The sequence below is a fragment of the Poromitra crassiceps genome, assembly GCF_964638095.1.
Source record: "Poromitra crassiceps genome assembly, chromosome: 7".
In the NCBI taxonomy this organism is placed as follows: Eukaryota; Metazoa; Chordata; class Actinopteri; order Beryciformes; family Melamphaidae; genus Poromitra; species Poromitra crassiceps.
Window position 1 is genome coordinate 50471870 of NC_139628.1, and position 26838 is coordinate 50498707.

At 45.0% G+C, this 26838-nt stretch overlaps 2 protein-coding genes across 2 annotated transcripts; one reads left to right on the forward strand and one right to left on the reverse strand.

Moving 5' to 3' along the window:
• LOC310779854 (calpain-5) lies at positions 1 to 25811 on the forward strand (the record flags this gene model as incomplete). Its single annotated transcript, XM_083640359.1, has 13 exons — positions 1 to 165; positions 4218 to 4349; positions 5416 to 5627; positions 7639 to 7831; positions 7935 to 8128; positions 9332 to 9409; positions 10402 to 10755; positions 11386 to 11500; positions 12208 to 12330; positions 12495 to 12691; positions 20189 to 20307; positions 25384 to 25520; positions 25635 to 25811. The coding sequence occupies 13 exons, from the start codon at positions 1 to 3 to the stop codon at positions 25809 to 25811; spliced, it is 2196 nt and encodes a 731-aa protein (XP_083496485.1).
• Positions 23153 to 24052, reverse strand: LOC310779855 (protein lin-37 homolog; the record flags this gene model as incomplete). The annotated part of the gene is made up of 2 exons (XM_083640360.1): positions 23153 to 23452; positions 23606 to 24052. The coding sequence occupies 2 exons, from the start codon at positions 24050 to 24052 to the stop codon at positions 23153 to 23155; spliced, it is 747 nt and encodes a 248-aa protein (XP_083496486.1).
• Positions 25812 to 26838: the final 1027 nt, after the last annotated feature.

A 26838-nucleotide genomic window follows, 5' to 3' on the forward strand; every position in this document is an offset into this window, starting at 1 on the left:
ATGCCAGAGCGAGTGTATGACTTCCAGGGCCAGAGCTACCACAGGCTGAAGCGGGCCTGCCTGCGGCGGGGGGCGCTCTTCAAGGACCCCCTCTTCCCCGCCTGCACCCAGTCCCTCTTCTACAGACGGCAGCTTCCCCCGGGACTCAGCTGGAAGAGGCCCAGGGTGAGTGACAGGTGCAATAAGACACTCTGGGCGAAAGAGGACAGGAGGACGGAGACACAGGAAGGAGGGAATGCAAATAGCATTAAGAAATGACTGTCTTTGTTTATCCCCCCTGTACCCTGAAATCCCCTTAAATTTCTACTTAAGTAGTTTCAAAATTCTATATTAATAAAATAATAATAAAAAATATTTAAAAAATCCACACTGTCAGTCAGATACATGTTCCAGCGCTTCAATGAAGCTAATTTATATTGTACACTTATATGGGTGAAATGTTCAAACCCAACGGCTGCACCGTTACATCAAACGGGGGGGGAATCAACGTGTCCTATCTATGCATAATTTAATTTTATACACATTTCCGTGTGATTGTAATTCAGACTGACATGTTTGGTATCTTTAGAAACATTGGAAACTTGCCCCTCTTGGCCTCCAAGCAGATTCATGAGCATGTCGGCATGTGTTTCATTCACAGAAAAATATAAATACTATATTGACTGAACATCTTAACCTAAGCAACTTTCAACTACGGTACTGTCATTATCTCAACTTTCAAACACTTATTGGCTTCTCTGATGCATAGACCATATTAAAAAATATATGGGCGGAGTCACCATGACGTCACCCATTGACGTCACGAGATGAGGGGTTTCCCCAGGGCCGATTTTACACTTCATGGGCCCTGGGGCTATTCATCTTTGCAGGGCCCCGCCTCAAGCGGAAGGGAGTGTCGGCGGCGCCCGTCGGGTTTTAGCCGTATTTAAAGGAATATCTAATTTTAAATCAACATTAGGTTATACTGTTGTGATGTCATTATTCAGTATCTTCTCCTTTTCTCACTAACTTTCATGTCACCACCTGCTCTCCTGTCAGCATTCTAACTTACAAACACAAACTGTAGGTTTAGCCATCATGTTCTTTCATAAACAGCCTGCTTGGAAAGAAAACATTGCCACTGAGATGTCACAACAAGCACTTTTATTATTATTATTTAGTATTTATTATTGCTGTTATTATTACAGTGCACACACACATGGTTATTCCAAAAAAAAAAATTTTTTTTTTTTTTTTTGGGCCCCTTGATGTCCCGGGCCCGCCCGTTGGTAAAATCGGCCCTGGGTTTCCCAGAGCCGCAGGTCTGCCTGCTATTGGATTGGCAAGCTGCGCGATCACTGGACACGCGACCCGTCAATCATGCCCAAAACAGTCTTTTCTATTTTACTCTAAACCACTGACCTATAATATAGAGTCAATGCTCTAAACCAGTGGTTTTCAAATAAAGTAAGGTAAAGGTAAAGGTAAAGTCCCACTGATTGTCACACAATGTGTGAAATTTGTTCTCCGCATTTGACCCATCCCCTGGGGGAGCGGTGAGCGGCATCGTGCCCCGCGCTCGGGAATCATATGGTGATCTAACCCCCCCAATTCCAAGGACCCCTGGGAGGCCGGGGACCCCCAGGGGTCCTTGAGGGGGTTCCAGGGGGTCCCCAGCCAAAAGGCGGGTAATTTATTTTCACTGTAATTCCATTCATAAGTAACACAATGACTATTTTGGTCATGGCTTTTATACACTTTCTGTAATAAAACATCTAAAAGCATCAATCTTATTATCATATGGGGGACCGTGGGACAAAATCCTATCAAATGGGGGTCCGTGGTCTAATTTTTGTCAGTTTAGGGGTCCTTCATGTGAAAACATTTGAGAACCACTGCTGTAAATGAGTGAGTACAGTTATCATGAAAGGTTAAACTAGCTTTACAGAGCAGCGTTTTACCAGGCTGTGCCTGTAAACATGAGGCAGGTGACCTCTCACTATCCAATCAGAGAAATGTTTACATTTTCTGGTAAACGGAAGGTCAGATGCCTATAATAAAGGACTATTAAATATGTCAGAAATATAGAGCTATTTAAAGGAACACTCCGCCCATTTTCAACCAGCTTTGTATCATTAGAACATCAGTAGTATATCAGAAAACTGTAAACGGTTTTGAAGTCTGTCATTTAATTTGACAGTTATTGAGTGTTAAAGTGTGGACCAGTGACATCACTGGTCCACACTAACTCAAATGAATAACTCATTAACTCAAATCAACTCTCAATAACTGTCAAACTATTCATCATTCATCTAGTTTGACAGTTATTGAGAGTTGATTTGAGTTAATGAGTTATTCATTTGAGTTAGTGTGGACCAGTGATGTCACTGGTCCACACTTTAACACTCAATAACTGTCAAATTAAATGACAGACTTCAAAACAGTTTACAGTTTTCTGATATACTACTGATGTTCTAATGATACAAAGCTGGTTGAAAATGGGCAGAGTGTTCCTTTAACACTTATTTTAACACAAAAACATCGCTGAATGCAGGTTTCAAACTGCCTACTGCACCAGTTTTAATCCTAATGTGGGGTCATATCAACATGCCGGTGTGGGGGGGGGGGACTGACTCGCTTTTGGAGCCAGCCTCAAGTGGCCATTCGAGGAAACTACAGCTTTTAATATCGCTTCCGCGGCTTCATCCGTCCAAGCACGAGCTTGCGCGCCTGGTCTTATGTGGCCAAGGCAACAACACATTTGGGACTCCTAACAGGTTTGAACAAATCACATACTGGACAGGCCTATCTTTGCCTCATGCCTGCTCTGTCTCCGCCCGCATCTAAATCCAGCGGCCAGCTGAACATACACTTCCATCACATCAAGTTCATCATTCCAGCACTTTCTATTGCAGGAGTGAAACGTTAGCCTCGGGAGTGTTTTTGTGGCGTGTGTTGCTCATGAACTATGTGCGTGTGTGTATGTGTACACTTGGGTGCAAAAAAGGCAACATCCGATTTAAATAGCTTTTTGTCTTATAAATAGCATAGTGTTGGGAATGGGTGTAGTTGTGTGTAAAAGGGTCGGTGTTTATTGTAGCGACACCAGCCCCAACTAGCCTTTAATGGCGATGTCATGTGTTAAAATAAAAGCAATGAAATAGTTAAGTTAGAGCCGAGGTCAAACCATAGTGTGTTTTTTGTTTCCTAATTATTGTGCGGTAGCTACTGGCAGATCTGTTTAATAATAGCACAAGGAGTAGTCCGGTTGTACAGTATATTATTACATTGGTGGTAAATGTAGCCTACATCAATGTCAGTGTATAAATAAGTTAAATGTTGATTTGTTTGAAAGATGTTTTCTGTTTTCAAAAAAAAAAAGTTTATTTTGTTCACTTTTAGGTTATCCAAATTTGAAGAAGAACTTTTCCCCCTACATCCTAAACTGATTTTGTGGGCTGATTATGAACATTTTCCTGCATTTCAAACTGATTAATTAATTCAATCAAATGTAACCTAAAACAAGAGGAGTGTTATTGCAGATTTTCACCATTTTTTGATGACAGAAACGGATCTTTAATTAATCCAGCTGGAGATTTGAAGAGACACAGTACTTTGCGTCTTGGATCAGTGTTTGATGGGTTCACCCGGTCCGTTCAGTATCTGGGCCAAACGTTTGCTAATCAGAATGTGAAACCTCATTGGCAATTCATTTGCTGATTCAGTGCTTGAGGAGATAACAAAGGGTTAATGGTATTGTGTTGCTAATGCTTCACGCAGGTATTTTAAGAGTGTGTCCACAGGGAGTCGTGTGATAGGGTGACATCTGTCGCCTCTCTCTACTGCCGCACACACACACACACACAGTGCAGCCTGTTTGAGTGTGTGGATTTCCGTGTGCGTTTCCTAATATGCAAATTGCACGCGCGTGTGTGTGTGTGTGTGTGTGTGTGTGCATGTTTATGTTGTGAATGCATGTATGCTGTTTGTGTGTTTTCCAATTTTGAAAAAGAGTGAAAATAGTGTATATTTCTTTGTACACGTGTGTGTGTGTGTGTGTGTGTGTGTGTATATATCTGACCCTGTCCAAACTGAGATCAACACGTCCTTGCAGACAATGTGCACTTTTGTTTTGAGCCTTGTCAAAGGAAAATGTATGTTACTTGTGACAGACATTAAAGTTCTCTCTCTCTCTCTCTCTCTCTCTCTCTCTCTCTCTCTCTCTCTCTCTCTCTCAGGAGTTATGTAAGGACCCTCGTCTGTTTGTGGACGGCATCAGCACGCGGGACTTGCACCAGGGCAGTCTGGGTAACTGCTGGATGGTGGCAGCCACTTCCTGCCTGGCGTCTGAGCCATCGCTGTGGAAGAAGGTGTGTGTGTGTGTGTGTGTGTGTGTGTGTGTGCGCGCGTGCGCGCAAGTGTGCGTTTTGCACGCGTGTGTTTGTTGTGAAACATCCAAAGTGTACATTTCTTTGCAGGGTTGTTCCTGCAATTCTCCTGAGGAATTTTTGGTGCCCCCAAATGTGTTTCAGCCAGAATTGTGAGAGACATTACTTCATTCTTTGATAAAAAAAAAAAAAAACTCTCATAACAGACAAGCCCGTCTTTTATTGTCACACGAACACCACAATACATGCATGCGGCCACAACACACTCATGCTGACGGTGGCCGGTGAAAAGTGTCCTCTGCATTCAACCCATCCAGGCATGTCCTTTCCTCCAAGGGGCAGGCCAGGAGCAGTGGTCGCTTTCTCGTACAGCGCCCGGGGACCAACTTCGGATGTTGTCGTCACTGGTCGGATGACGATGACGATCTGATCTTCTGCATGTTTTTAGTGGGGGGGGGGGGGGGTTATATACGGAGGAACCCCCTGGGGGAGCACGGGGAGAACATGCAAACTCCACACAGACAGAAAGGCCCTTACGATGAGATAACCCACCTGGGCAGTGGGCACTGAAGATATGGGGGGGAACACAACCACAGCGCTCACAGTGTCCCAGGCGAGAATCAAACTCAGGACCTTCTAACTGTGAGGCGACAGCGATACCGACTGCGCCACCGTACCCCAAGAACACACCGTTCTTGGGTTGCAAGAAGAAAGGAAGTCCTCACAACGCCATATTAACTCAAAATCAAGCATTTCTACTGTCATTCCAAAGTTAAAGTCCCACATTTGTAGCTTGAAATGACTTCCTTTCTAAAGCTGGAGGTGTTTGAAAAACACATTGCTCCATAAGTTCAGTCTTTACTCAGACCCATCATGCTTCCTGTAGTGTGGAGTCAGAACCCAGTTCAGTCTTTACTCAGACCCATCATGCTTCCTGTAGTGTGGAGTCAGAACCAAAGGTCCATTCTGAGCCGGGGAAAAATGTGGCTTCTATTCATCCATCTGTCCTCTCCCTCCCTCCCTCCCTCACCCTCCCTCCTCCTCCCAGGTGATTCCTGAGCACGTGGAACAGGAGTGGAACCCCAAGCGTCCCGACCTGTACGCTGGGATCTTCCACTTCCGGTTCTGGCGCCTGGGCCGCTGGACGGACGTGGTGGTGGACGACCGGCTGCCGGTCAGCCAGGACGGCGTGCTGCTCTTCTGCCGCTCGGCCACGCCCACAGAGTTCTGGAGCGCCCTGCTGGAGAAGGCCTACGCCAAGTGAGTTCAGACGCGGCGACATGCTGATCCATATGTGATGTCATCGCTGAAGAGTAGGGACTTTCACATGGTCTCCATATGTGATGTCATCGCTGAAGAGTAGGGACTTTCACATGTGTCTCCATATGTGATGTCATCGCTGAAGAGTAGGGACTTTCACATGGTCTCCATATGTGATGTCATCGCTGAAGAGTAGGGACTTTCACATGGTCTCCATATGTGATGTCATCACTGAAGAGTAGGGACTTTCACATGTGTCTCCATATGTGATGTCATCGCTGAAGAGTAGGGGCTTTCACATGGTCTCCATATGTGATGTCATCGCTGAAGAGTAGGGACTCTGGGACTCGGGCACTCTGGGCCTGCCCTGTGTGCCCGCCACACAGGGCCTGGTGGTGGGACTCGGAGTCCCACCCAGTGCCCAGTCCCCGGGACCAGCTCCCACACCGAAGTGTGTGTGAGCTGGCTGGGACTCGGGCACTCGTGTGCCTGCCCGTGCTCCTGTTGCACCCCTGGTAGTCACGGACACTAGCAGGGATGTCGAGGGCGGGTGGCGGTCTCCATATGTGATGTCATCGCTGAAGAGTAGGGACTTTCACATGTGTCTCCATATGTGATGTCATTGCTGAAGAGTAGGGACTTTCACATGTGTCTCCATATGTGATGTCATCGCTGAAGAGTAGGGACTTTCACATGGTCTCCATATGTGATGTCATCGCTGAAAAGTAGGGACTTTCACATGTGTCTCCATATGTGATGTCATCGCTGAAGAGTAGGGACTTTCACATGTGTCTCCATATGTGATGTCATCGCTGAAGAGTAGGGACTTTCACATGGTCTCCATATGTGATGTTATCGCTGAAGAGTAGGGGCTTTCACATGGTCTCCATATGTGATGTCATCGCTGAAGAGTAGGGACTTTCACATGGTCTCCATGTGATGTCATCGCTGAAGAGTAGGGACTTTCACATGGTCTCCATATGTGATGTCATCGCTGAAGAGTAGGGACTTTCACATGTGTCTCCATATGTGATGTCATCGCTGAAGAGTAGGGACTTTCACATGTGTCTCCATATGTGATGTCATCGCTGAAGAGTAGGGACTTTCACATGGTCTCCATATGTGATGTCATCGCTGAAGAGTAGGGACTTTCACATGGTCTCCATATGTGATGTCATCGCTGAAGAGTAGGGACTTTCACATGGTCTCCATATGTGATGTCATCGCTGAAGAGTAGGGACTTTCACATGGTCTCCATGGCGACTTTATTTCTCAAAAGCGACTTAAGGATTTTTTCCTGACCATGGGAAATAATGTTAATGTGTTGAATCTAGTTGAATCCCAACGGATTTGCCAATAAACTGGTGCGGCTGCTGCTGCTGGGTTGTCTCTCTCTCTCTGCCTGTCTTCAAGATTCAAGATTTTTATTGTCACTCCGTAGTACAAGTATCACGTGTGAAATTATTGTGCTGTAGACTCTGTTACAACATAGTGCAAAATAACAGGGCATATACATGTAGGTGCAGGAAAACAAGAGAAGCAACAAGCAATAAGGCAGTAAAGCGATAAGACAAGCCAAAGACAGTGACATCTTCACTGCACATAGGTGCAAATGGCATGGACATACTTTAAACATAATTAAACATAATTAACATTCTGTTTGCACAGGTGCAAATAGCATATACCTAATTAAACATACAATTAAACATTAGACATACGTAATGGTAGCAGGTACTGTCTGATGAACACAGCGGTTCACAGTTCACACACGACAGCACAGCCTCTCCCTTCTCCCCCGCCATGTTGAGAGCACCATACAGTAGGGTCCGACTTGTCATTTATAATGACGTACGCCCAACCCGGCTCGGGCGGGCGGAGTCAGCACTCAGGATTACAACGGCTACGCCCGAGGCGTGCTGCATATTTATATGCAAATTAGCGCGTGATGTCATCTGGGCGACTTTATGAGGCAGCCGATAGCTATTTCCTTGCCCTCTGTTGCCCCCTGCAGGCTGAACGGCTGCTATGAGGCCTTGGAGGGAGGCAACACAGCGGAGGCTCTGATCGACTTCACCGGCGGCGTCTCAGAGCCCCTCAGCCTGGACATTGAGGCCCTCAGCCAGCACAGTGACCAGAGGAGGGCGCTCTTCCAGACGTTAACCCAGGCCCACGAACGCAAAGCCCTCATCACCTGCTCTATACGGGTAAGGCTACTATCCTGAACCTCTGAAAACACACTTTAAGGAAACACTAAAATGAAGAAGCCTTCAGCTGTTTCATGTTAAAGAGGATCTGTGTCCGTCTCAGCCAGCAGAGGGCGAGACGGTGGAGTCGGTGTTGGACTGCGGCCTGGTGCGAGGTCACGCCTATGGGATCACGGCGGTGAGGAAGGTGCGGCTGGGCGAGAAGCTGCTGAAGAAGTGTGGGGCGTCCCGACTCCTAATGGTGCGCATGAGGAACCCATGGGGCACCACCGACTGGACAGGCGCCTGGAGCCAGGGGTGAGGACACTGGTCTGTCCTGGTCTAATCCAGGGGTGAGGACACTGCTCGGTGCTGGTCTAATCCAGGGGTGAGGACACTGGTATGTTCTGGTCTAATCCAGGGGTGAGGACACTGGTCTAATCCAGGGGTGAGGACACTGGTATGTTCTGGTCTAATCCAGGGGTGAGGACACTGGTATGTTCTGGTCTAATCCAGGGGTGAGGACACTGGTATGTTCTGGTCTAATCCAGGGATGAGGACACTGGTCTAATCCAGGGGTGAGGACACTGGTATGTTCTGGTCTAATCCAGGGGTGAGGACACTGGTATGTTCTGGTCTAATCCAGGGGTGAAGACACTGGTCTAATCCAGGGGTGAGGACACTGGTATGTTCTGGTCTAATCCAGGGGTGAGGACACTGGTATGTTCTGGTCTAATCCAGGGGTGAAGACACTGGTCTAATCCAGGGGTGAGGACACTGGTATGTTCTGGTCTAATCCAGGGGTGAGGACACTGGTATGTTCTGGTCTAATCCAGGGGTGAAGACACTGGTCTAATCCAGGGGTGAGGACACTGGTCTGTTCTGGTCTAATCCAGGGGTGAAGACACTGGTCTAATCCAGGGGTGAAGACACTGGTATGTTCTGGTCTAATCCAGGGGTGAAGACACTGGTATGTTCTGGTCTAATCCAGGGGTGAAGACACTGGTATGTTCTGGTCTAATCCAGGGGTGAAGACACTGGTATGTTCTGGTCTAATCCAGGGGTGAAGACACTGGTATGTTCTGGTCTAATCCAGGTGTGAGAACACTGTTCTGGTCTAATCTGCCTCATGCCCAACTGATGAATACATCATCCATTTTGCAGGCGTTGTGGGAATAAAACCCTAGCTGAAATTTTACAGTGTCGCTCTTTTTACAAGGTTTTTACAATGTCGCTGCAATTCCTCTGACATTTCCTGACATTTTACAATCGTTTTTTTTTTTTTTTTACAAGCTCAAAGGGTCTTAGTCTGACACACAGGGACATCTGTCACTTACATTATCAAACTCTGAAAATGGCCAAAATGGAGCAATAAAGTTTCTCCAGCGTTACGAACACTAGTTGTATTTTGGTATGTCATTTCCAGTTGGCCAGCGGGTTTGCTGGACCCCGCAGGACGTCCTGCTTCCTGATGTGTTGCTGTCTCTCACTGACTCCGTTGTCCTTGTCCTCGTCCTGCAGGTCCCAGCAGTGGCAGCAGATGGGCCGCTCAGAGAGGGAGAAGATGGGCCTCATGGTCCGAGACGTCGGGGAGTTCTGGTAGATGCTTCCACTCGCCGAATACTGTGAAAATAAATCATGAAAGTAATGCGTTTGGAAACAGCAAGTGGGCGTTCACTAGTAGATGGGTCCTGTGGAGAGAATCAGAATCAGAATCACTTTTATTGCCACAGTATGCAAGTTACATACGAGGAATTTGTCCTAGTGTCTGTATGCAGCGTAGCGGTCACATCAATATACAGAGATAAGAAGTAGGAAGATAACTAAAGACAATCGCAAAGTTGCAAGTGCAATCAAATCGAATCAAATCGAGTCAATATATACAATATGTACATGAGTGGTGAAGTGTTCTGTGGATGATAAATATGAATTTACGTTGGATTTACATGAGATTTACAGACTGAGTTAAATAGACGTTAAATAGGCAGTGGATTTACATGAATTTACAGTCAGAGTTAAATAAGAGTTTACATTGAATGTACATGAAATTTACAGGCTAAGTTAAATAGGCATTAATGTGCAGGGAATTTACATGAATTTACAGTCCCAGTTAGACAGGTAGGAATTTAGAAGTTGTTGTAATACCTCCCTCAAGAGCGGTATCTGCAGTAAGCTGCTCTCTGTCATTCATGTGAAAGGCTATAAAAGGATGTGAGTGGGGGAGTTCCGGGTCAGTCCCCTAAGCCAGCAGAGGAGAGGGGGTAGAACCACAGAGCTCTGTAACTGCTTCTTGTAAATAAATCATTAAAAAAAATACTTCTAGTTTATTAGTTTTTATTATGTTAGAATAGTAATTTTAGCACAGTCCTCCGCTTTGGATCGACTTGCCTGAGGATGTTAGGCTACCCAGATCTTCTATTAATATATGTACTTCTGAAAGACACAATATTACGTCTTGCCCCCTGGCGCTGCCGCCAGGCCTGCAGAATGGTAGGGGAAACACTGTTAGCATTGTCATGATACCTTTGAATTTCCAGTTGTATTTGAGCATGTTGACAAGCTCTTCTCCCTCTCTCTGCTGCCCCCCTCAGGATGGAGTTTGAGGACTTCTGTCACTACTTCACGGACGTGGTGGTGTGTCGGCTGGTGGAGCGGCCGCTGCTGTGGCCCAGCTCTCACTGGAGAGAGGTGCGCTGCTACGGGGAGTGGGCTCCGGCGCCGGCCGCCACCGGGGCCTCTCCCTCCACCGCCCTCCCCAGCGGCCGTCCACTGACCCTGGGGAAGAGCAATGCCAAACCCAGGGGGACCCAGCAGCGAGGCGACCGGAAGGAGGCGCGACTCGGGGAGAGGCAGCGTGAGGGAGGGAAAGGAGGAGGAGGAGGAAGGGGGAGAGACAAGGCTGTGCCGTCCAAACAGGAGAAGAAGAAATTGAAGGAGGGACATGGGTACGGGCCGCAACTAATGCTTATTTTCATTATCGATTAATCTGTCGATTGTTTTCTCGAATAATCGATTTGTTGTTTTGTCTTGTGCCCTTGTCCTTCTCTGAAGATGTACTTTGTATTAACTGATTAAGTATCCTGTATATTACTCCTTTATTAAATTCTTCTATAAGCATCAAGAAGCTCCTTCTTCTATTTACTATTTATTGTTTTGTCTATGAAATGTCACAAAATGGTGAATTTCCCCCCAAAGTCCAAGATGACAGACATCCTCGAATGTCTTTTGTCTTGACCAACAGTCCACTAATCAGTTTACTGTCATAGCAGACTAAAGAAATCTAAAAATATTCACATTAAGAAGTTGGAACGGGAGAACTTTAGTATTTAAAAAAAAAAGAAGTCTTAAGCGATTAATCAAATATAAAACAAATATTTAGTTTAGTTTAGTTTAGTTTATTTGACATATCCGTTTAAAATACATGCAAGTCAGGCATTAAAAAAACAACAATGTCAAGGATAACACAAAAAGTCGTGGACTTGTTTCCGTTGTGGTCCTTGGTGTCAACATATACATAACATTTGCTAATTATTATTTTTTTGTCGACCGATGGATGAATGGACTGATGGTTGCAGCTCTCGTGGGGAGGCGCACAGAGAGCTGGAGGCAGGCTGGGAGGCACAGATGGATCGGAGGAGTCGCTGTGGAGGGTGCATCAACCACAGGGACACGTTCCTGCACAACCCCCAGGTAGAAACACTCCTGATGCCTGGAACATGCATTAAAGGGATATCGTTTGGATTATTTGACGTGGGGTTGTATGAGGTACTTATCGATAAGTTAAGTTAAGTTATCCTTTATTTATTCCCATGAGGAAATTCATCCTCTGCATTTGATTTGATTGTATTACATACAGTATGCAAAATGTGTGTATAATATATTTAGACAATAATACTATATCATTACAATAATTATGCTAGGAGTTTCCTGATTCAAAAAAAAATGCTGGTGCTACCCTATCGAAAAATGCTACCTTATTATCTGTAGAAAGGAGACTTGTGGGTACCCACAGGACTCATTTTGAAAATGGGTTTTCCCTTGCCAAAACGTTTTGAGCAATATTTACGCCCCCTTGCGGACAAGCAGGATTGGTTGGTAGTTGGTACCAATGGACGCCTTACTGTAGGTCATCTCATTTCAAATGACACAAGAAACGTCACCCTAGCTTTAAATCTGGGCCAATGCTATATCATATGACCAATCGGGGGAGCACAGTGGGAGAAAGGGTAACAAATATGGAGACTGCCACGAAAATGGTGCGTGTTGGCAGGAATGACGCAAAGTTACAAAAAGTAATGTTTCAACCCAACAGGGTCTTCATCATGCTTTCTTTTCTTTTCTTTTTTAAGTTGTATGATATTTAGAAGATGCCTTGTTGCTTTCTTTCTTTCTGTCAGTTCATGTTTGAGGTGCGTGGGCAAGAGGAGGAGGTGCTCATCTGTCTGCAGCAGGAGGACAGGAGGATACGGAGGAAAGACGGAGGAGGAGAGAACCTGCCCATCGGCTTCGAGGTGCTGAAGGTGAGGAGTTAGTATTTCCTCCTTCTTCTCACCGCCATCTTCTTGATCCCATCTCCTTTTTCCCATTGCACCTTTCCGTTTCATACAAGAGTTCAGTTAATATAAAACATTTAAAAAAATCACATCCTCCTCTACCCCTCGGGCTGTCTCGCTGCCCCCTGCAGGTGGAGGTGAACCGCTGCAGCCGGGTGCAGTGTGTGGTGGAGCAGGCAGCCAGCTCCGTCTACATGGACTCCCGCAGCGTGGCCCTGAGGGGGACTCTGGCTCCAGGCCGCTACGCCGTGCTGCCCACCACCTTCCTGCCCGGAGCCACCGGACGCTTCCTGCTACGCCTCTTTTCCCAGTCCCACGTACCGCTCAGGTGGGTGAAGGTGTCTGCTGCTGAGGTACCGCTCAGGTGGGTGAAGGTGTCTGCTGAGGTACCGCTCAGGTGGGTGAATAAATATGATGAGAATGAGGTATTGTTAATAGTCTTTGGCGCTTAGACACCACAGGGAGATATTGAGATAGAGCTGCATCAGCCCGGAGGAGCAGCCAGATAGATCCCCCTGTAGAGTCTAGATACTGGTGGTGGTGATGGTGATGCCTCTCCTTCTGAGACTGATGAGACTCCTCAGACTGATGAATCAGATGACTGATGGGTCTGCGAAGACTGGATGGAGAAGGGGAGGCGGAGGGTGCGAGACTGACAGCGCAGGTATGAGCAGGCTGAATGGGGTAAAAAGAAGCATATTTTAAGAGTACACAGCAATGTGATTGGCTTAGAATGGGGGTGAATATCAATGTGATAGGCTTACATTACAATGCAGGTGTGCGGGGGTGAGAGGTGATGTGACGCTATGCTATTGGTCATATGAGACCAGGAGACAAACAGCTGATTAATCAATTGAAGCCCAGAAGTTGACAGGCTATTTTGAGCATGTGAGCCGATTTGAAGGGGTGGAGAAATAAGAAGTGAAATAAGAGGATATTATAGTCTTCCTGACTGAACTTACGTTAGAACTAGGGCGGCTGTAGCTCAGGAGGTAGAGCGGCTCGTCCACTAATCACTTTGGATAAAAGAGGTCGGTGGTTCGATTCCCGGCTCCTCCAGTCTGCATGTCGAAGTGTCCTTGGGCAAAACACTGAACCCCAAATTGCTCCCGTTGGTGTGCCAGCACCCTGCGTGGTAACCTGCCGCCATCGGTGTGTGAATGGGTGAATGTGCCTACTGACTGTAAAGCGCTTTGGATAAAAGCGCTATATAAATGCAGGCCATTTAACTACATTAGTCATTGCTGTGGTTTACTTGGGCGGTACTGTGACGTCTTTTTTTCTTGAACTTCCCCTTTCTTATAATGCAGACAAGATGCAATGGAGAAACCATACTGTCTTCTGTCTAAATCAGGAGTGTGTGTTGGAATGACCACAGGTCAAACTGCGAGTCACAGAGATCTGATTAGCTGAGAGAGCAGATCAGTCACATGCTGTTGCTCCTGTGAGCAACACATGACACACCGGCATGGAAAGACCAGCTCAGCCTGGGATCATAATATATAGGTATTCATATGTTTAGAGGGAATTAAGGTCAGTGTAGGAGTTTAGTTAAATTAAGTGTACTCAAAAGTGCCCTGAAGGTTCCATCTGCAAGTTACACTAAAAAAAACAAGGCAGAGACTTGTCTTGTACCTTTGGCCACTGGGGCTTGTTTTCTGACAGTGTTTGAGATATTAACCCATTGATACCTGATGCAGCATGTGTGTGTGTATCCCTTTAAGACCGCGGGGAAGAGGGATATACACGCAAATGCTGCATCAGGTATCAATGGGTTAATGCTCATCTTCATCAAATGTCAGCAATATGTTCTTTTAGAGCTGCATATAAGAAACATAATGTTTTAGCTCTTTAGGCATGGGCTCTATGGATCATCACTCTTCACCACTATAGAGACAGTCGGCATGTGTGGGAACGCCCACAAAATGTTATAAACGGCTGGGGTAAAACCGCCCATATATCTCAATGGGCTGACTCACCAAAGGACGGTGCTGCGGCTCTAAACTACAGTTTATGTAGCCACGCCCATTTGACCCGGTTGTGTGGTCGTGTGACGACTTCTGGCAAAAAAAGAAAAAGAAAATGGCTGGCTGCTCCAATATCATCTAACTCTGAATTAACTAATAATTTAGCCAATTGAATGTAACATACCAAATAAAAGCAAACGGCAATGTATAAGAATGCAACGCCATGTAACTGGCTCGTTAATTCTCGCATTCCAGGGAATTACGTTAATTACGTTATTTTTTCTCTAACCTCTGGGTTAGAGAAAACCACATTGAACCCGTTTCAATGTGGTGCAACAGGAACTCAAGAGGCGCGGTCAGCAGCGGAAGAAAATCCCTTTCCGCTCCCTGCAAACTATGCCATTGGCTCCAACCAACCGGCTCCGCCCATTCATGGATTTATTTTCTGCTCCCTGCGTGTCGCTCTCAAATCTGTCCGTCGCTATGAAACGATAATAACAACTCTAGCTCGTTGCTAGTAGCAAGTAGCAACTTGCTATATGCTGAGAATGGTCAGTTTTGACTACACACCGGTCACGCTCACTTCATTTTGATGGGGTAAAGCGCAGCATGCGTGCGAGCGATGTTACACCCCTTTTGACGGAGCCTGCCGGCAGGTTTTCAATGCAAGTCGAAAGTCCGTCTCGAGAGATTAGGTGTTTCGTTAGATGGGAAAGTACAAACATTCTTTACTTGAGTAGAAACACAGTTACTTGTCTAAATAAAGACTCTGGCAAAAGTAGAAGTACTGATTCAACTTGTTTAATCAAGTAAAAGTAAAGAATTACAGGCTCTGAAATGTAATCAAGTATCAAAGTAAAAAGTATATTTTTTTTTTAAAGCTAACTGAACCTCACGTCATATTAAGATAAACTGAATTTCTGGGGTGAGGACTCTGGAGACGATGAACCGAGCACACACAGACACACTCCAATTAACGCTCTCCAAGTAGTAGGATTGGCTACAGGTGGTGTATGCTGATGATGTATAATCTCTGGTCCTGGATTTGTTTGAAACAGTCATTGAAGAACTAAATCTAGGAAATGAAATAAATAAACTGACTCCCTTCAAGCTTCAAGTCAGTTTTGGTGGAGCACGAAGTCCTTCATCACTTGTGTTAGTGGTAGGGAGTGGACTTGGTTCAGGCGATGTGTGCCCAGCGCTTGGCGGATCTGGATCCGACACACGTGGGCCAGACTGAGAGGACATCTCTTGGCCTCCAGAAAGACCCTGAGAGCCTCAGGATCCGCCCTCTCCTCCAGCTGTTCTTGCTCTGTGGTCACCAGGGCCGGGTCAGCGCCGTGGTCCAGCAGCAGCTGTTATTCAGCACCACCTCCAGCAGGTGAGAAGCCACGTCACGGGTCAGAACGCCAGCAGCCTGGAGCAGCAGGTGGAAGCAGTCCAGGAGGTTGAGTACAGCACTGATGGAGAGAGGGGTGCGTGAGCCGTATATGATTCTGTTAGGGTCGGCCCCGGCTTCCAGGAGGATCCGGACACAGTCCAGGTGACCGTGGCACACGGCCCAGTAGAGAGGCGTGTAGTTATACACATCATCAGCTAGGTCTACCTGTGCTCCCTGTTTGATCAGGTAGTCCACACAGGCAGCATGACCCCTCCAGGCTGCGTGCCCCAGAGGGGTCCCCCAAACCCACCAATATGAACACTGTTCATTGATCTGCCTTCTGAAGTGGTCTTCCTGCAGCAGGCTCCTCAGTGTGTCCAGGTCTCGTGCCCAGACGGCATCATAGAGCCGTGTGTCACCATGTCCTGCTTGAACAGCCATTCCTTCAGATGTGTCACTGTACCACACTGACTTGTATGCTGTGTCTCAAACAGAAGGCAGTATCAGTGTTGTCAGGTGGGAAATGTTGAATTATCATACCTGAGGGTCAAAATGATCGTTTTTGGAGGGAAATTATCGTACGCGAGCAGCGGCTTCTTCTTTCCAGCATGCGTTCTCCACCACTTCGCAGCCTCAACCCGGAAGGATTTATGACATCACTGATGACATCACAATCCCTGATTTATGACATCACTGATGACATCACAATCCCTGATTTATGACATCACTGATGATGTCACAAACAGACACAGCCCGCAAAATTGTGACTAACCACTGCCCCCCACTTAGGCAATTTTAGAGTTGCTTTTTACTTTTAAAGTACATTTTACACCAGTAAGTATTTCCACTGAACTAAAATGATTTTGTCCAAGGGGACATGAATGCATGATTGGCTGCAAAGATGTTGTGAGAAGACATGTAAAGACAGACATAGGATCCATTCGTATATTGATTACAACTAAGTGTCACAAAATAATCAAATGATCGTACATGATGGGAATCTTCATTTGTCACAAACACTGTGGCACGCACACACACACACACACACACACACACACACAACAACCTTCTGCATGTTATGGAGGAACCCCAGGGGAGCACAGGGAGAACATGATAACTCCACACAGAAAGGCCCTTTCGATGAGATGGCCCACAGCATCCTGGCGGGAATCGAACCCAGGACCTTCTAGCTGTGAGGCAACGGCACTACTACTGCGCCACCGTGCCCGCCTCTCTGATGACATCATGAACACACTACTATACTCGACATCGCTGATGCAATTGCTGGAGTGACATCACTAATGACATCATCTGTGACATCATCCGAGATTTATTTGTGACATCATCGGCCACGCCTGTTGTGCATTATAACTAGCCTGTTTTGAAAATGTAAGGAGTAGAAAGTACAGATATTTCTGTTAAAATGTAGGGAGTAAACGTAAAAAGTTGCCATAAAAATAAATACTCAGTAAAGTACAGATACCTGAAAATCCTACTTAAGTACAGTAGCAAAGTATTTGTACTTATTACTTCCCATCTATGTTCATGTCACCAGCAACTAAACAAGTCATTGAGTGTGTTTACATGGACACAAGTATTCGATAAGTGTGGGAATAATAATCAATTAATGGCAATAATCTGATTGGCGCGTTTACATGCACTTTAGTAAGGAGCGGGAACGCGCCTCAACATGTGTGAGTCATTGAGATTGCGCCATGCACTGAATGAACGTAAAGAGTCAGCAACAAGCTAGGTGTGTTTATCGGATTTCCCATCATCCGATAACGGCCTTTATCTGATAAAGCACTTTTTGGACTATAGACAGTTTTAACTTGACAACATAAACATTCTAATTTGCCCCTAGCTGACTTCCTGTTGCAGTGTTTACTAATGCAATAGCTGACAGGAAATATGCTAGCTTCCAAACTGTTGCCTAACACGTACGGCCCAGCACGTAACAGGATGTGAGCTGCCAGAACTGCATGAACTGTATAAACAGCGGTGCCTCAGGAGGTCCCTGAAGATCATCAAAGACACAAACCATCCCCACAACAGCCTGTTCTCCCTGTTACCCTCAGGGAGGCGATACAGGGTTCCAAAAGCACGCACAAATCGCTTGAGGAACAGTTTCTTCCCGCAGGCCACGAGACTCCTTAACATACACAAATAGTGACTCCTTAACATACACAAATAGTGTAGTAGCCGTACTGTACCGTACTGTAGCTGCTACCATTACGTATGTCTAATGTTTAACTGTATGTTTAATAAGGAATATGCTATTTGCCCCCGTATGTCAAATATGCCGAATTTAAAACGCCGAGTTTAATTGTATGTTTAATAAGGAATATGCTATTTGCACCTATATGTCAAATACGCCGAATTTAAAATGTTTAAGCACGGCTAAAGTATGCACAGGACATGTGCACCTATGTCTCATCACTATACTGCCTTATTGCTTGTTGTGTCTCTTGTTGTTTTTGCACTCATATGCCCTACATTTGTACTATGTTGTAAACGGAGTCCACAGCACAAGAATTTCACACGTGATACTTGTACCATGGAGTGACAATAAAAATCTTGAATCTTGAATCTTGAATCTTGATCTTGAATCTAACAAAAGTGAAAAACGTCTAAATGCTGATAACATATGATCACGTGAAGAATCTGCTAACTCCATATCAGATAATGATGGCTTTATTAGTGTGCATGTAAACGCACTCATTCTTGTTTACGGACTAAGGTTTAATTAGCTCACACCAGAGCCATGTAGATAGAAGAGTCCCGACATCTCCATTCACGCCAATGGACCAGTTTTTTACTCTCAAGAGTTCCAAGAAGTAAGGTCCTGGATTAAGCAGCACTGTCGAGTTGCAGCAAAATAGACAGTTTGTGTTGTACTCTGAAAGGGTTTTTCATCCCTTGAATCAAATTGTACATTATCAGCTTTATTTTAGCATGCAAAAGTAGCACGAGACCCATTCTTGGCTGTTCATTGGCTAATGAGTCTCGCATTTTGGTCCTCCGCTGACGCCACTCTCTCGAGGACACTAGCTCACACCAGAGCAATTTAGAGAGAGAGTGGCGTCAGCGGAGGACCAAAATGTGTGACTCATTAGCCAATGAACAGCCAGGAAGGGGTCTCACGCTACTTTTGAATGCTAAAATAAAGCTGATAATGTACAATTTGATTATTTTTTTTAAAGAAAAAAAAAATTGTATTCCGACTCATCTCTGTCTGTGATAAGCCCTATGAGGGTGGTATCGTCTGCGAACTTCAGACAGGAAGTTGACCATCTGGTGACTTGGTGCAGTCAAAACAACCTGGTGTTAACATTTTTAAGCCCATGGCACACCAACCAAACGTGGTGTACCATGGGCTTTATTCAACAAGAGCCCTGCGAATCTGCAATCTAACTTCCTGCAGCACGTTCACCCATGTGACCAGTGGCCGGTTGAGGCGATGTCTCGTCATAGACGCTGGGTTAGCTGGCTCAGCCTGGCTGGGGGTGTGGTCAGGGTGGGGTAAATCCCCCGCTCTATCCATTCAGCAAAGTTAGAATTTAGCTGCTAGCCCAGCCCAGGCAGACACGATCGGGGGATTTAACCACCGCAGTAAACACACATCTAAACAGACAGACGTCTTGTGTTCTGCTATTCACCTTATGTTCAGACGCAGGGGTGGGCCAAATACTTTTCCGGGTCGTGTTAACACTTCCGGCGGTCACGGCGAGAAGAGAAGAACATCGAGGAAGAGAGTTGTTTTTGTAGCAGACAGTGCAGGGGTTAAAACAAAGAACGTAGCCTACTGCTTTGAGCTCGGTACACAGCAAGCAAGCAGAGTATCCACTGTTAGCCAGGTCAGATAACGTTCGACAATGACGAGCACTTTCTTGTAAAACATACCTGGACTCCAACAAAGAAAGCTTCAGATATAGATAACAATAACAAAGGAAAAGAATAACATTTAGAATTTTGGATTGTTTACATTGACTTCAAGGCGGTTGAAATAATTTTTCTGGATGTTCCGGGGCAGCAATGTCATTCTGCTGCTGCTGTTGTTTTGGTAAAAGTAATGCAAAAGTAGTGTAATAAGTAACAAGTTACTCTACACAGACAGTAATATTGTAAAGTAACTTATTACTTTCAAATGAAAGTAGCTAGTAATATGTAGTATTACATTTTGAAAGTAACTTGCCCAACACTGATTGTTAACAGCATTCAAATAGTAAAACCACACAGACAATTGATAGTTTTGTGAATACGCCGTTTACTGTAGAGAGGAACTTACAGTTTCCTGCAGAAATGAAACTATACGGGTCGGGCAGTACATTATTTTGGAGAAAACATTGCCGGGCCTCAATGGGTCTTTGCATGCTTCTCCAGCTCACGAGCATTTGAATTTGACCAACCGTCTTCATAATGTGCTCCTCCAACTTCATCCATTCATTGCTTGCTTGCTTTCTGTCTGTCCATGCAGGGAGTTGAGGGAGGACTTGCCATCTCCCTCTATATTCCAGTGTTGTCTACCTCAGCCCACTGTGGTGACCACCGTCCATCTCCGCAGGGCCTCAGGACTCAGCCGGCCCAAACAGACAGGTTGGTCAACACCATAAAATAAAGGAATTGTCCGCACACTGATTAGCAGCTCCCGTTTTTATTTGCTCAAGGTTGGCAAGCTTTCGACCCTACTGGGTCTTCATCAGGCAAATGAATGACAGCAGTTACAGAAGAGAATAAATAGGCCTGTGCGTATGAGACGTCACCAGGTACAATCAAGGCAAGTCATCACAGCCGGGCGGGGGATATAATAATTAATAATAATGGTAAAACTTATAGGAAGAAGACAACAATATTATTATCAAAATAGATAAACAATGTTAAGTAGGCCTAGAAAATACAATGTAAATACAATGTAGATCTAGCCCAAGGGGAAAAGGAGAAGGAGAAAGAAACAACAGTGAATCAATTACACCACAACTAGAATGCTAATAAAAACAGCAATAATTCATAAGATTAAAAAATCAAAAGCCATGTCTAGTACAAATTAATATAATAATGATTAATAATTAATAGTCATTATTCTTGGACTAGCTGGAGTATTGCACATAGTCATTCTAAAATGTATAAAAAATGTATAAAAGCTGGCTACTGAAGATATATATATAGAAGGCACTCAAAATGGCAATTGCTTAAAGAAAAGGTTTAATATCAAACTCCTCATTTAAACCATTAGGGGACATGGTGTTGAGAAAATAAATCCAGAAGGTTTCTCGCTGGAGGAGTTTTCTTTCAAGGTCGCCCCCCCGTGGATGTTTCTCGACTTTTTCCACTCCAATGTATCTGAGGGCGCTGACACTGTGCCCCGCTAGTTTGAAGTGTGCGGCCACTGGGTTGCGTTCATCCCCCGTCCTGATATTGCTTCTGTGTTCGCTGATCCTGGTGCGTAACGCTCTTGATGTTTTGCCCACATAAGCTAAACCACAAGGGCAGCTAATAAGGTAAACTACATGTGTAGTACTGCACGTGATGGCTCCACGTATGGCTATATTGCGGCCAGTATGTGGATGATTAAATTTTTTACATTTATGTGTATAAGTGCACTGGGTGCAGCCACCACATTTGTAGTTACCATCAGGCACAGTCATAAAAGTATGCTTAGGAGAGCGTATGTCTGATTTAACAAGACTGTCCCTCAGATTAGCGGGACGTTTAAAAACAAGTCTAGGGGCACCGGTGAAACACTTTTTCAGTTTGGGGTCTGACTCAACAATATGCCAATGCTTTTGGATGACGTTTCTGAAAAGGGACCCTAGTGGAGAGTATTTGGTGCAGCATAAGGAACTAGCACCACTAGCATTTGTAGTTTTAGCCTTGGGCTGAAGACTTTCAGCCTGCGTTATTTGGTCAAACCTGTCCCTAGCGGCATTCACCCATTCCTGTTTATGCCCACGGATTAAAAATCTGTTTGATAGATCATTAGCCTGTGTCAGGTAAGAGGAGTCCTGGCTGCAGATCCTGCGGACCCTATGTAGCTGGCTGATCGGTAGACTTTTTTTAAGGGCTTGTGGGTGATAGCTGTCACCCCTAAGTAAAGTATTGCGGTCCGTGGGCTTACGGAACAGATCAGTGTGGATGTGATTATCAACTTTATAAATCAATATATCCAAAAAACTAATACGTTCAGGACTATATTGTAAAGTAAATTTCAAATGGTCATTGCAGGAATTTAAATAGAGATGAAAATGTGTCAGTTCATCTGCAGTGCCATCAAAAATCACAAAAATATCATCAATATAACGTCGATACAAGAGAATTTTAGAATGAAAAGGGTTCACTGGATTCAAAACAGAATTATTTTCAAAGAAACCCATATATAAGCATGCATAATTAGGTGCCATTTTGCTGCCCATGGCTGTGCCCTTCTGTTGTAAATAAAAATCACTGTGAAAACGAAAATAATTATTAGTCAACACAATGTTAGCCAGATCTAATATACATTTAGTACTGGGACTGGATTCTGTCGGGCGTAGGTTTAAGAAATACTGAAGTGCCTCAAGCCCTCCAGTATGTGGTATATTAGTGTATAAACTTTGGACATCAAAAGTAGCAAATAATGCTGTGTCTGAAACATGGTTCACAGATTTAAGTAACTTTAAAAAATCAATCGAGTCTCTGATATATGAGGGAAGGGTGGTGACCTCAGACTTAATGTGATAGTCAACATAGGCAGAGATATTTTCTGTAAGGCTACCTATGCCACTCACAATAGGTCTCCCAATAAGGGGAATGGTTAAGCCCTTGTGTACTTTAGGGAGAGTGTAAAAAACAGGGGTAACAGGGTGCTCTATTTTAAGAAAATCAAAAACAATTTTATCAAATTCAGAGTTGTTAAAATGTAACATCAATTTTGAATGGACATCTGTTTTGAACCTCTGGGTAGGATCTAAAGGCAGTTTCTCATAGAACATAATATCACAAAGTTGTCTTCTAATTTCAGATTCATAATCACATGCATTTTGCAGAACAATAGCTCCCCCCTTGTCACACCATTCCCTGCATCTCCTACATCATGAAACAGTGGCTATAATGATGTTAGCCAGCACAGTTTGGTCACTGTTGGCAAAAGACTATTATAATATAGACTCAGTTCTCAGTCTCTTGGCGCTGCTCAGCAAACGTCTGGGAGCCGAGACTAGTTATAATATGGCAAGAAATTACAACTTTAACGATAACTTTTTTTATAACTTTAGAAACACTGGTTTTTAGCTGCAATGCATAGGAAATATGGATGATTTAAGGAGTATAAGGTTCTGACAATGCTGTCTTTGATCAGTCTGCTTGTGCAGATGGCAAGTGGGTTCAAACGTGGACTACTCCGTTCTGGCTCCCTTCCAGCTGCATGGCTTCCATTCTAGGTGGAGAGCAATGCAAAGCGGCTCAGCTAGCGCTCGTACAACTCCTTCATCTCCGTAAGGATCTTAATGCTCTTGCTGTATCTTAACTGATTCTTGTTGGAGGACTCCTTCCATGTTTGCCTGATCTTCTTCCAGCGTTCCATGTGGTCACACATGAGGGAACCTGTTGTCACAGCAGGTGCTGAATCCGTTAGCTTGGTAACAGCGGGTTTCTCAGTCTGCGGGATCCGCAGGTTGACAGGCTCTCCAGAAGGGCTGACTGGGCAGGAGGTTGGAGGAGGGAGTCTGTACACAGGTTGACCCTTGCCATTGAGCATGTCTGTAACCTCTTCTTCTGGTGTCACCTCTACCTCTCCCATGTTTTTAGGGGGGCATCGGTCTGGTGTCACCTCTACCTCTCCCATGCTGTGAGGGGGGCTTTGGTCTGGTGTCACCTCTACCTCTCCCATGCTGTGAGGGGGGCTTTGGTCTGGTGTCACCTCTACCTCTCCCATGCTGTGAGGGGGTCTTGGGGATGCTGCTCGTTCTCGAACTGAAGGGTTGTTTCTCATCCAGGCGCGACAGATGGGGTACAGGGGGGTGCTGGTGTTGAACTGAGCCAGATCCACACTGCGATCAAACACCTTCATGATGTAATAATAGGCATTTTGCTTATGCTGATTGCTCTCGGGTAGGAGGCCCTTGTCCATCTCTTTTCGCTTCCTCCTGCGCTGCCGTGGCAACCGTGTTGACGGCCGTTTCCCAGCAGATGATGGAGACAAATCTTTGCTTAAAGAGTCTGCTGCTATTTTTCCAGCATCGTCTTCATTTTGCTCCTTTTCACTCTGAGTCTTGTCAACCAGCACCTGCAATGCAGCATCTAATCGACTGCGTGCATCACTCCCCTCCAAGTCTGGCCGTTCGGTTTTGATCGTGACGTGGTGCATGGCCGCCGCGCTTGGTCCGTGGTCCTTGTCTTTTCCACAGGTTCAGGCTTGATTGGCTGGGCTGTGAGCAAGAGTCGTAGAATTTATATGATGACGTCTTCAGTGGGTGAGGGCATCAGTGACTTATGACATCACTGATGATGTCACAATGTGACATCAGTGATTTATGATGTCACTGATGATGTCACAAAGTTAATTGCCCAAGTGTGTGGGTGGTGGTAGTCATGTTTTCATTGTGACATCATCAGTGACATCACCAGTGATGTCATAAATCAATTGTGACATCATCAGTGATGTCATAGAGAGTGATAGAGGATCACAATGGAAATAAGCCTTTGGCTTTATTGTGTACTTAATCCTCGGCATGTGTTAATGTATGTAAACTGTCTTCATTTGAAGCTTTTTTATGTGGATTTTACATTGTGTCAAATAAACTACTACTACTACTACTACTACTACTACATGTCATAAATCATTGTGACATCATCAAGAACCAGAAAAGGTCAGGCAGACCAGGCAGATGTATGTATGTACTTCTATACTTCATACTGTTCTTTCACACCATAGACATATATAAGGCTAGATGGCTTAAGGCGGAGTCACCAGCGTCGTTGAAGCGCTGCCATCTTGCTACGGCAGGCTTTCTGGTACGTTCTATGGTAGCTGTTGGAGGGTGCACAGACAAAAATACTCATAACTCGCTGAAATCTTGACGGATTTACAAACTGTTTGGTTTATTACAAGCATATTCCGTTCCCGAGATATGGCAACAACAACAACAAAAACACTAAAAACACTATTTTTTTGATGGGCTCCAAATTACACCAAAATTAAACCGAAGCATCTATGCCATGAGAGGGATTCAGGCACAAAGTTTCATGCAGTTTCATCCATTTCCCTAGGAGTTATGATCATCTGATGTGATAATACTAACCCAACAACAGATGCTCATAGCTCCTAGCAAAATGGATGAAACTGCATGAAACTAGGTGTGTGAATTCATCTCATGATGATGATGCTGCAGTTTAAGTTTGGTGTAATTTGGAGCCAAAAATAATAATAAAATGTTAGCGTTTTTTTAACCCATAAATATATATAAAGCTGTGGTGCCGTAGCAAGATGGCCACCATGCGACGACGTCGCTCTCCATTGACAGGCAGCGCGGGTAAGCCATCTAGCCTTATATATGTCTATGTTTCACACCCTCTCTCCCTCTCTCTCTCACACACACACACACACACACACACACACACACACTAAACAAACACATGCACACGTGCACATGTCTTTCTGTCTGTCTCACACCGTGCTGTGTTGTGTGTGATTGGCAGCGCCTGATGTGTACGCTGTAGTGCGGTGTGAGGACGACACCATCAGGACGCGGGTGTTCAGTGAGGATGGGAACCCCGAGTTCAACCTCAGAACCATCTTCTACAGGAGACAGCCCAACAAACCCATCTCTATTGAGGTGTGTGACACACACACACACACACACACACATGCGTGCGCACACACACATACACACAAGAAGCAGATTTAAGAGTGTGTGTGTGTGTGTGTGCGCGCGTGTGTGTGTATGCAGTTATGGAGCAGAGGTCTGCTGTGGGACTCCCTGCTGGGTGTGGCTCGTCTCCAGACAGCGGATCCTGAGAGGGGGCGGAGCCAAGTGATTGGTCTGCGTGGTGGCCAATCACGTTCAGGATGCCCAAGTTGCATCCACGTTGAGACCTCCTCCAGCGTGTGCCTGACAGACTTGTGATTGGTTGATAGCTAACTGTACAGGTGAACGGCTAACTGTACAGGTGAACTCAAATTCTGTTTCGTTCTGCCGATCAGTCTGGCCTCCATCCTGCCCACAGCGATCAGTGGGCGGGAGTACTTGCCTGAAACTCCTTCAGCCAATCACTGTCGCAAAATCCAACCCCGAATCCACGCGGATACCGAAAACGTCTTTTCCGCCCAGATACGCTTGTTCTTGTTTAATTGTTGTTATTGAGTCTATTTCTGCAATGACTGCACTTAACGGCTGTGTTTACTCTGCTAAAACGTTACAACTCGTTGCTTCGGGAGCTGCCATACTGTTTTTGCCAGCAGCGTCCCTGATTGGCCGGTTACGTTGTTAACGACGAGGCAGCTGGTCCCTGATTGGTCCGTGCACTTTGTAATTTCTGGAAATGGCTGTGGGCGGGCTGGAGTCGACATATATAGTTCACCGGGCTACGCTTCTGTCCTCCCTGGAGGGAATACTGATGGATGGGAAAATCAATAATAAAGACGTTTATAGACATTTTCTTAACAAAACAAAGATTATGGACATAATGATCAGATCCCGATGGATAGATAAGAGGGCAATCTTGGTGTTACGACACAGTAACATTAGTTCATCAAACAAATGACAGTTAAAGCCAGATGTGTGCTCACGCCCTAACGTTATCTGCTGGTCAGACATCGGCATCAACGGGCATCTATAATTGACTTCAGCAGTTATTGTTTATCAAAAACAAAAATGTAAACTGCTGCCAAATTTGGTTCATTCTGTGTTATGATTATTCTTGTTGCTGTTTGTTTTCTTGTCATTACCATTGTCATAGTTATTATTTGCATTATTTATATTATGCTTAAACTGTACATAATAATACTTGCCTTTGTGTTTTTGGAAACATTTTGTAATAAATAAATAAATCATTAACATTGTGTTTACCGTAGTCTCATTTATTAAAGTTGCTTAATTTCATTATTATTATTATTACACACATCATCATGTTCAACATTCTTCCACATGTCTT